This window comes from Silurus aristotelis, assembly GCF_946808225.1.
Source record: "Silurus aristotelis genome assembly, chromosome: 8".
In the NCBI taxonomy this organism is placed as follows: domain Eukaryota; kingdom Metazoa; phylum Chordata; class Actinopteri; order Siluriformes; family Siluridae; genus Silurus; species Silurus aristotelis.
In genome coordinates this window covers 15,065,149-15,075,847 of record NC_139581.1, presented here as the reverse complement: position 1 = coordinate 15,075,847, position 10,699 = coordinate 15,065,149, and the positions used below count along the sequence as shown (strand labels likewise).

Here is a 10,699-nt window from a genome sequence, read left to right as displayed (position 1 = left end):
AGTAGTAGTAGTAGTAGTAGTAGTAGTAGTAGTAGTAGTAGTAGTAATGATGTAGTAAAACTAATCAAGTAGCCGCCAGAGGGCGCACTAGTCTGTGCCTTCTTATTCACAGTAAATTGGGCATCAAGGGTTTTGTACCTCTATAGCACAGGTTCTACGAGTGACTTGCAGTAAATGTGTACAATTTTGCGCTAATATTCCATTTAAGATCAAGTCCAGAAACTGTTTTACATACGCTTTTTTATTATCTTACCATTAGACCTTCACTCTGAATAAACATTAGAATAATACGGGTACATTATTGTTTGTAATGATGTTTGCTAATTGTAGCGTGTTTCGTTTTAGTATCTGCTTGTTTGTGTCATTAGTAAAGACAAACTGATTACTTTAATATAATCAGAAATATTACTATTTAATCACAATTGTCTAAAACTTGTGGTCGAAGGGAACAGATTAGTTGTTCACGTGTCTATATTTGATATACGTTTGCTCAGGTGACGCATGCGCAATAAGGTTTAATAAGGCTATTTAAAAAATTGCTCCGCCACAATGATATTAATTCAACGCGTTTTTATTGAAACTGTGAGAGAATCCAACAACAAAAAAAAAATCCGAACAACCAGCAAATGCGACACGGTCATTATCCTAAAGCATATGTGGGCTCTGGTCCAGTCCATGAAGACAAAATTAAGCCTCTTGTGTTGGAGTGAATCCTGAGACCCTCTCAAGGCGCATACTAGCATATTAAATAGTATGTTGTCTGCAGCACATTCGGTCATATTACATCGCGAATCCTACTGTTGACATACTATTTAGTATAGTAGTGTGCCACTCTGGACTCCAGTGCCACGTGTTCTTCAACTAACTGTACAGCGAAGTCACACGTTTCTGTTAACGTGTCACAGGCAGATTAAACAGCGTTGCATCACAGATAGAAATGATCTGCTTCAACCCAACAAGCGCTATGAAGGAGCTTTCATTTACACTTATTACAGTTCATGTAAAATGAAGAAAAAAAGCAAAAAAAAGCACAGAGTTAAACTCTAAATAGTATATACACGCAAATGTACAGCGGTGAATAAATTAATACCGATTTGCATATTCTTGGATTCTTATAGCTTATTTACAGAATTTCTTTTGAATTACATTAAATAGGTCACGCACAGTCCGCCGGATTTTCACAAACAGTCCAATAACTCTGAATGCAATCCCTTTTTTTTTAAATACACTTCTTATTTGGATGTAGCTCGATTGATTTACAGTTTAAGTTTACAGTTTGTAAGTGTCGTTTGATCCACATCCACGGTTCTGTGGCCAACAGTGACATTTTATAACAACATTCTGCAAAACTGGCCTCTCGATTTTATTTTCATTCATAGATTGTTGGAACTTTTTCAGCACGTTTTCCATGAAGTCCATTAGACTACAGGGAATAGTAGATTGTCTTCGCAGCATTTTAAAGACCTGTTCAAGTTTCCACCACGAGAGCACCAAGTTTATTCATATTCAACAAATTATTAGAATTTCTTTTTTTCCTTCTTGTTAGCTATTGCCACTGCGATCATCCATGGGTTAAAAATTTATACGAACATCCTTCGGATTTCCACGTTATAATAACATCCTCTGCCAGTTCAAGTTATGCCCTGGATAGGTTTGTTGATCCTGGCTCATTTGGGAGAGTTCCTGGGTGAGGATGCCTCCCTTTGGCTTTCCAGGCCGCTCACTAGCCTCTGAATGTTCTGAAGTTCATTGATGGACTCCTTCAGAGTGATTTTGGGGGAGCCATTTCTCTGAGAGGACGCGGCTTTATGGTTGTGTTGATCGGGCACAGGACTCGCCTCCCTGCTGCCTGATTTGGATGATTCCGATGAGGGATTCAGGCCACCTGACAATCCTGTGGTGAGCAGGTTTGTGCTTTGAGGAATAGCCACTGGAAGCTGATAGGGGTTGAAGCGTAGCCGCGGTCTCGAGCTGTTCAGGAACGGGTTCCGGGAGAGAGAAGAGGAAGAGCTGCTGGCAGGGAGTGCAGAGGCTGCGGCAGCTGCTGCAGCCATGTACGTGTACGGATAGGGAAACAGACCACCGAATGGAGGCATGGGGATACCCTGTATTAAAAAATGCGTTAAAAATAGTTAGCAAGATCTGCGAGACACCTATACAGACTCAGAATCAGTTTTGGATAAGTTTGTACAATATATATATATTTTTTCAAATAAAATGTATATTTGGAACTCATAAAATGACAGCACAATGCTATACATATATTACATCTTATATTGCGCAATGTTAAGATTGATCGACAGCATGGTCAGACTAGAATATATAAATAGTTAAATGGACTGAAGGGGCAGGGTTTATGAGCTGTCTGCATAACATTTTTTCATGAGCATGAATTGACAAGATTTTTGTTCCAGCTCACATGATTATGGACAAAATTTTACAAATAGGTGACTCGTTATTGCCCGTGTCATCAGTTTCACAAACAGTCCATGTTAGTCAAATGATGCTGTTAAACTGAATATTTAAAGAAATCTTACCTGAGAGGCTAGCATGTGCTGAGACAGGTGAAAGGGAAATGGGTTAGGACTACTTCCGGCTCCTTGTGTCGGAAGATTTCCATTCTCCAGTCCGCTTGCTCCTGATACTGAAGCCAGTAGATGTCCCATACCCATAGCTGAAAATGCTCCAGGGCCCATCGCAAACTGTCCTGGATGAAAGAGCAGAGGCTGTCCGGTGTTCAGAGGGTTAAAAAACTGTTGACTGTGCAGACCAGAGAGAGCTAAACTCTGCAGATGTCCTGCTCCGAAATGTGATGGACTTTCTGTCTGGACCATAAGGGGCGAGAAACTGTCTTTACTTCCGCTAAGACCCCCAACGTCTACGTCCTTCTTAGACGATTCTGTACTATCTTTCCTGTGCTTGTTCTCCAGTTTGTCTTTGTCGGGGTTGCCTACGCTAAACACAGACTCGTTTTGCTTTTTTGAATCCGGATAGTCCTCCTTCTTCTCCAGGTTCGGTCTTTCTCTCGACCTCTCTTCACACCTGGGACTGAGTGGAGACGGTGTTTTAGGACTGCTCGATCCTCCACAGTGATCCTCTTGATGCTCAGCTTCATGCTCACTGTCAGTGCAAGCTTTATCTTCTACAAGAAATTACAGAACAGTTATTATTATTATTATTAGTCTGTAATCATTTCAATTATGTGTAACAAAGAAGGTGAATTAAACAAGAAATGTTTCGGGTTTAGTGTAGAATAATAATGTACAATAACCTGTATATTTAGTGTTATAATATAAACTGAATGCATTTGATATATATATATATATATATATATATATATATATATATATATATATATATATATATATATATATATATATATATATATACTGTATATGCATGTGATGTCTCTTTATAGCCTACTTATTTTTTTCCCAAGCAGCTCACACATTGTCCAATGACTTCCTTTATTTTTTACCCATTTTTTCTGTGTATATAATTCCTCCACTATTGTGTTAAATGAGGGCATTAGAATTAAATGTTGGTTTTAAATCGTCTAAAGAAGATGAGGGCATTCTAATTGAATTCACTTAGTCGTAACCTAAACCCCCATGAAGCCTAAATCCTCTTGCAGAGACAGTTATTCTCACTGCAGGTGTTCTCAGCCGCAGAAACACAGACTTAGTCGTCTGATAAATTCCTAAAGAAATATCTTCCCCTTTAGTCTCACTACACACCGTCCAGTAAGTCAAACTGGGAATCTACCTCTGCTGGCTCTGGTGAAAGTGAGAGGACTCGTTGCAGGTCCGATAGGAGAATGAACAGAGTCCCTGGCTGTGGTTTGTTCGCCTGAAGACGCGTCCGAGTCTGCCCCTTCCCGATCCACTTTACACTGACCAACCTCATACATGTGTAACGAGGGCAGAGTTAACTGCTTCCTAGGGCAAAAAATATCGGGAGAGAAAGAAAATAAAATAAAAAATCCAGCCCAATAAATATTTTCTTACTAAAAAAGTGAAAGTCTTAAACAGAAAGCCAAAAATACACAAGCGATATTATATAAAGTACTAAATATACTACTAAATGTAGAATAAGATCTAGACATACCTTTTCTCTCTCCTTCCATTTCCCGTGTCTCTGAAGCCTTTTGCAAAGGGATTATTATCAATCTTCAATTGTGTAATCTGACGGGAAATTACATTATTATTATTATTATTATTATTATTATTATTATTATTATATACACAAAGTATCACCGCAGTGGAAATTATATATTGGATCTATTTGGTCTTGGCCACTACCCTTGTTAAAAAAATTATAAAAAATACACATAATTAAATTAAAACCATTAACAAATATTTATAGAAGGCTTAGTTATATTGAAAAGCCCCATGAGAACATTCCACGTGTAAATATTTATTCGTCTCTCACTAGCTACATAGCACACAGGATCGGCCTACTGTAAGCTACCACCAACAGGACAGGGGAATTTATTATTGCTATCAATAATTCATGCGTTCATATAATTGCAATAAAATACAAATAATAATAATAGTAATACTATTTACGACATTTTTTGCCAAGCAATAAGGGTGTTATAAGTTCTGTAGAATTTTACAGAAGTAAAAGCGTGGTGCATTTGCGTTAGTGTTTCCAGAAGGATTACAAACTGACCCACTCTGATAGCACACATTTCGAGAGTTCAGCTCCCAGACTCACTGGCGAGCTTAAGTGCCTGCTAATCGATTAGGACTCTATGCCACAAACTTTACGATGGCCAACAAGCCGACCAGACCCCCCCCCCCCCCTATTCACACACACACACACACACACACACACACACACACACACACACACACACACACACACACACACACACACACACACACACACACACACACCACACACACACACACACACAGATACACGCAGGGCAATTAATATCAGCTCTGAGGGTGCACGTCCACTAACACATATTAAGCGTCCGCTGGCACATATGAATAACATTCGTTATTTTAAAACAAACAAACAAACAGACAAAACCGTTCAGGGAGATGCGGATTCACAACGCAATTGCTATAGGTCTGACTAGCTATGGTTTGCTTGGGATAATCCTGTTTTAGTCAAATGTTTCAACATTTTAATTGCTGAAAAAGAGCAGCTTTTTTTAAATAGTAAAAGAAAAAGTAACGCCTGACTGAAACGTCTGCTCGTGAAACTTGACATATATTGTGATTTTGAAACATTTAGTAAAATCGAATGCATTGAGCTACATACCTTGTCATTTTGATAGGCAGTGACAGCAATGAATTCCGTCTCGGGAAACACATATGTCCTGAAAGTGCTGTAGGGAAGCTTCAGAATATCGTTGGCCCTCACAATATGAAACCTGGGCTGGTATTTATGCATTGAATTCAGTATAGTCTGGGAACAAGACAAAAACGGAGGGGTAAGATTAAATTAGTAAAATAATTTCACAATAGACCAATTATAAAGGATGTGAAAAACTGCACCAGTGCTAACTGGGTTAAGCTGTTGTTTAATGCTATAGCTTTTTTATGTGATTATATTATAGACATAAAAAATATATTTAAGCAGGTAAGAGCAGGTCAGCCTCAGAAATGAACAGAATGTAAGGAAAAACACAAGCATTCTGATTTGACTTTACATCTATCAAATGATTGTGCCATGCATGTAAATTGTTCTATTTGTTTCCTGTCGATTTGGTTCGCAGGCGAGTGTAAGAGCTCAGGGCCGCAAGTTACCTTAGACTGTGTGAGCTAGAGAAGATTGCTGGCAAACTTTGCATCCACCACCTTTTTAAATATCAATTGGAAACACTATTTCAGGACTCTGTGCCTTTATAAGTGCGGTCAGGACCAATTGCAGCAGTTACCTGTCCTTTTATTTTTGTCTGATTAGTCACAGTCGATATTTTGTATTACAATTGAAAAGAAATACATGGATGAAGCATAACTGTGTTCACAACACGAAAGTTGAATATATTCTATGAGAATGTGGCATGTAAAGGGTCACAATAAAGCTACATGACATTATTCTTATGAAGGATTTGGAGCACACATATGGTACATTAGGTTACTCTTTGCTGAATTATTATTTTTTTTAAATAAAGAGCCAAAAGCGTCATTTATTTGTAAAATGTCTGTCAATCTTCTAAACCGCTTTTGGCCAACAAACAGACCTAATCATCCATCTGCTTGGACTAGAATTGTAGCATGCAAAAGAAGGTTACTTACAAATCCATGCTTGTCTGAAATGTTGTTCGTCAGTTTGAGCTTATGGAAAGCGACAGGTTTTGCCATCCATTGCTCTCCTGTAGCTGGGCTATCCGGGTGAATGTACATGCGCTTGGGCATCTCGGGGTCGGCCTTCCCCGCCACCATCCAGCGCGAGTTATGAAACTTATAGCGACAATCATCAGCGGCCACAATATCCATTAATAAAATATACTTGGCTTTTTTGTCAAGTCCGTTTATTCGGACCTTAAAGGGAGGAAACATTCTCCTACAAAAAATACAAAACGATTGCTTGTTAATAATATTCATCTATATGCACACTTTCATTCCTATTCTCCCTATACGCTTAGCAGTTTATATTATAACGGTGCTAGACTATATATAAATTATAAAAATCTGACATGCAAATATATTTATCAATAATTTTGTGTTTTTATATTTTCTCCCGAAACAGGTTTTGAATTCTAAAGCAATCGCCTCCGGTTACAGATCTAATGCTTAAAAATCGATATTTATTAAATGTATTTCTGTTCATAAAAAAACATTATAAAATGAGACAAGTATATTTAACGCTCTAACAACTCGTACAAATACGGACAACAAAATGTCGGACACTAAATCTTATAATCCATATTGTGTGTAGTCATATACACACAGGATACGATTATTTAAATTCGACAACGTGTATCCACAGGAAATAAAAAAAAAATAATCGGCATTGAAAAAAAAGGGATTTATTTAGACACCAAAACAAAAGATTAAACAAATGTTCTCAAATGATAAACGCCCAATCAAATCATTTTTACGGATAATATTTTGACATTCAAAACTGAATAACGAGGACGCATAAACACAAACAGGTCGGTTCTCTTATACAAACTACAAAAAAAATCATAACACCTACAAAACCTATAAGGTCGATGTTAATAACGAATTGAACTACAAAGTGGGTTTTTACCTGCCAGATTTAGTAATAACCATCTCTGTTCCTAATTTGTGGAACTGGTCCCATAGATCCTTCGCTTCTAGTGTGACTTTCGGATCATCTTCAACCTCTTCCTCCGGCTCGAGACTCTTGAGGCTGCGCAGATGAGCGGCCTGGTGGTGGTGACTGAGCGCCGGATGGAGCGCAGCCTCGGCGGCTCCGGCCAGACTGTGCTCCGTCAGCGGCTTAGTGAGAGCAGCAGGAGGCAGCGCGAGCGCCGGGAAGAACGAGGGCTGAGCGGCCGCCAGGAACGCTGACATGGGGAAGTCGGTGGGCCGGTGAGCGTGGAAAGGGTGGTAAGCCATGGCACTGCCTGAAAAAACTGGATCTCTCATCGGTGCATCCAAAAATCGCTGAAAAATCAAATATTTAAGTGATGCTTTTTTTTCCTCCCCCTTTCAGAGCGGCGCTTATCCAGCTGGAATATACCGTCGCGACACTTTCAAGAGAGAAAAGCACTGAGGTAATCTTCGACTACAGTACAAAGTTTCTGTATTGTCGTTCACCAGCGAGCGGAGGCAGAGTGGCCACAGGGAACATGCACTTCAGTTTCCCTTCAGCTGCTGATTTCACCAAGTCTCGTACTATTACCGGTGGAAGTGAGCGCAACGACACTTCGAAAGCAGATGTTTGTTTCCTGCGCGCGCCGTTCTCATAAAAACAAGATCACTCTCTCGACGCAGAAACCCATCTGCACAATCATATTCTATAGAAGAACCGGAGGTGAAGCGGCTTAGTTCCTGCCCTGTCCACTGCACAACTGTAACTATCTCACACGTCCTTCCTGCTCCGCTCCCAGTACTAATGAACCAAGCCCCCTTGATTGCTGATTTTACGCTTTTCGGACCAATTGTGAGCCTCCATAGGCGTGGTTTTGACAGCTCCGGCCAGGCCCAAGGAGAGGGGGTGGACAAGAAGGTGTCGGAAGCATTAGCAGTAAGAAAACATGTCAACAGAATAAAATATTAACCAATGACAGAAAAGCAAGGGAACTCCCTCCCACACGTCGATGCCGGGCGGGTCAGCGCTCATTCCTCAGCCGCTGCACGGACACACCAACTCGATCAGCTTCCAGCGCTGTAATCACAACGAGACGATGCCCAGCCTTGTCAGGGGCACCACATTCACTTCCGATGCACTGGAAACCAGGAATTACGATTACTAAGGTTAATTGTCGCGCTCTCTAGTATTGAACCTAAGTAATAAAAAAATGGGTGTTAAACACTAAAATAACGCGACTGAACACGTAGAAGGAGAACACATTTCCCATCGGGCGCACGTGCTTCCAAACATGTAAACATGGAAAAAAGAATTATTTGTGCGTTTTTTCTTAAAAACATAAATTAGTTTGTATGTCGCGATCCCAAAAACAAGATCATTAAAATGATATAAAAAAGAGCAGTTTAAGGCGTATTCACTGATGCAAGGAGCAAAAAAAATAGAGAAGGATCCGTTTTATTTAGTGAAATTGTTTTGAAATATGTTTGGGCTCATCAGTAACCTGGCGAGAGAGGAGGCGACTTAGAAAGCGGACACTGGCACTTTAAATGCAGCCCGATTCACTGGAAAAAACACGAGCCTATATACAATACAAAGACATGACGAACGGAAGGAATATGAAGACAGTGAAAAGATACGTTTGGTGAGTGGCTTCTTCTTGTTGAACCTGCTAATCTGCTTCATATCTTTGAATGACATGCCTAGTAACTTGTATTGATGGGAGATTTCAGCACATCAGCATATCTACAGCACATACTAACACTCCAGCTAGTCAGTGTACTTAGTGCACGAATTAAAACTTGTTTCAAGATAACAATGAATGTGTGCTTATATTGTTATTAAAGTTACATACAAACAAATAATATAACAAAACCAGTTTTGGAGACCGACTTATAGTAGAGACACAGCAATTTTGTAAATATTTACCAAGTATTTTCAGCCTTGGAGGGCTCCAAACTAATGAATGAAGATGTTTGTTGTGCACTGTGGAGTTAAAAGCAGTGGACACTGGGTTTAATTGGGGATGGTGGTGTACAGGGTCTTGGCGCCAGTCGGCTGATGGACAGCAGTAAGAATTGTCTATTGGCAGATCGACCATAAAATAGCTGCGTGCTTTTCTGCTCTAAATGTCAATGATGGTAAATACTGATAATTTTTTTTTTTATGTTTTAAATGATTGAGTCATCAGTAAACAGCAACTATTCTCCAAAACAACTAGCGCCAGATATCTCAAACAAGCTCTATTCTCTCCTTCACACGTTTACCGGCGGAGCTGCTGCGGAAGAGCGCAGAAACGACTTGTACTTCCAATTAACCCTTTAGCGGCCACTAGCACACACACACACACACACACACACACACACACACACACACACACACACACACACACACACACACACAGTTACACATGCAAATGGACTCCAATCTAATGACTATAATGCGGATAGGACATTTGTTTACAGATTATGATGTGTGCGTTAATTCCGTTACTGATTATACAAGTCCTTATATATACAGTTCATAACAAAAACACCAGTAAATACAAACTCACAAAATGTCCCTGTCAAAAAATAAATTATATATATATATATATATATATATATATATATATATATATATATATATATATATATATATATATATATATATATATATATATATAATTTATTTTATATATATATATATATATATATATATATATATATATATATATATATATATATATATTTATTTATTTATATATATATATATATATATATATATATATATATATATATATATATATATATATATATATATATATATATATATATATATATATATATATATATATGCATATGTCAAACGGATTATTTGTTAAAGGTGCAATAGATTTCTAAAAAAAAAATGCAGCATAATTTTATTTACAGAAAGCACATAACATATAATTTATGATTGCATTTTCATATATACTCGTGTTCATTAAAGTTGTGAAAAAAATGTCTCAGAGATACTGACATCTAAACAAAACGTCCCAAAACGAATGATATATTATAGTTTTGTTTTTTTTGTTTTTTTATTATAGCGTTCTAATAATTGTTTTACTTGATTCATTAATGTGTAATAAGCTAAGCAGGTAGCAAAACTACTTGGATAAAGCTGAATCTATTTAGCGTACATACAGTATTAGAATACTGTAATAATGAACAAATCTCAATAAAAAAAAAAAAATCAACAACCTTAACTTTAAACAAGGTAAAATTATTGCATTGGTATAAAACAAAAATTACACAATGGCCATTTGACCTACATGTAACAATAATAATAATAATAATAATAATAATAATAATAATAATAATAATAATAATAATAATAATAATAATAATAATAATTATAATAATAATAATAATAATAATAATAATAATAATATAATTAGTGTATAAGTCAATAAAAAATAACAATAATGCAACAAATAAAT

The 10,699-nt window shown here is 37.6% G+C and overlaps 1 protein-coding gene and 1 long non-coding RNA gene across 3 annotated transcripts in view; one reads left to right on the top strand and one right to left on the bottom strand.

Annotated features, from left to right (window-relative positions):
• Positions 1-555: 555 nt before the first annotated feature.
• tbx2b (T-box transcription factor 2b) lies at positions 556-8,028 on the bottom strand. Its single transcript, XM_083547628.1, has 7 exons — positions 7,216-8,028; positions 6,258-6,525; positions 5,278-5,424; positions 4,108-4,184; positions 3,766-3,938; positions 2,538-3,142; positions 556-2,105 (listed from the first exon to the last, which is right to left on the bottom strand). The coding sequence occupies exons 1-7, from the start codon at positions 7,575-7,577 to the stop codon at positions 1,668-1,670; spliced, it is 2,070 nt and encodes a 689-aa protein (XP_083403754.1). The 5' UTR covers positions 7,578-8,028; the 3' UTR covers positions 556-1,667.
• A 191-nt stretch (positions 8,029-8,219) lies between these two features.
• The window catches only part of LOC310729459, a 7,451-nt gene continuing 4,971 nt past the window's right edge, over positions 8,220-10,699 (top strand). Inside the window, exon 1 of one of the 2 annotated variants that reach the window (XR_014534568.1) lies at positions 8,220-8,884. This is a non-coding gene — a long non-coding RNA (uncharacterized lncRNA). The remainder of the gene's footprint in view (positions 8,885-10,699) is intronic. The other variant, XR_014534569.1, reaches the window with a different exon arrangement.

Coding starts and splice junctions, on each gene's coding strand:
- tbx2b (XM_083547628.1), bottom strand. CDS start 7,577: ATGAGAGATCCAGTTTTTTCAGGCAGTGCCATGGCTTACCACCCTTTC. Junction 6,526..7,215: donor GTTATTACTAAATCTGGCAG/GTAAAAACCCAC, acceptor TATTTTTTGTAG/GAGAATGTTTCCTCCCTTTA. Junction 3,143..3,765: donor TTTCACCAGAGCCAGCAGAG/GTAGATTCCCAG, acceptor AATTTCTTGTAG/AAGATAAAGCTTGCACTGAC.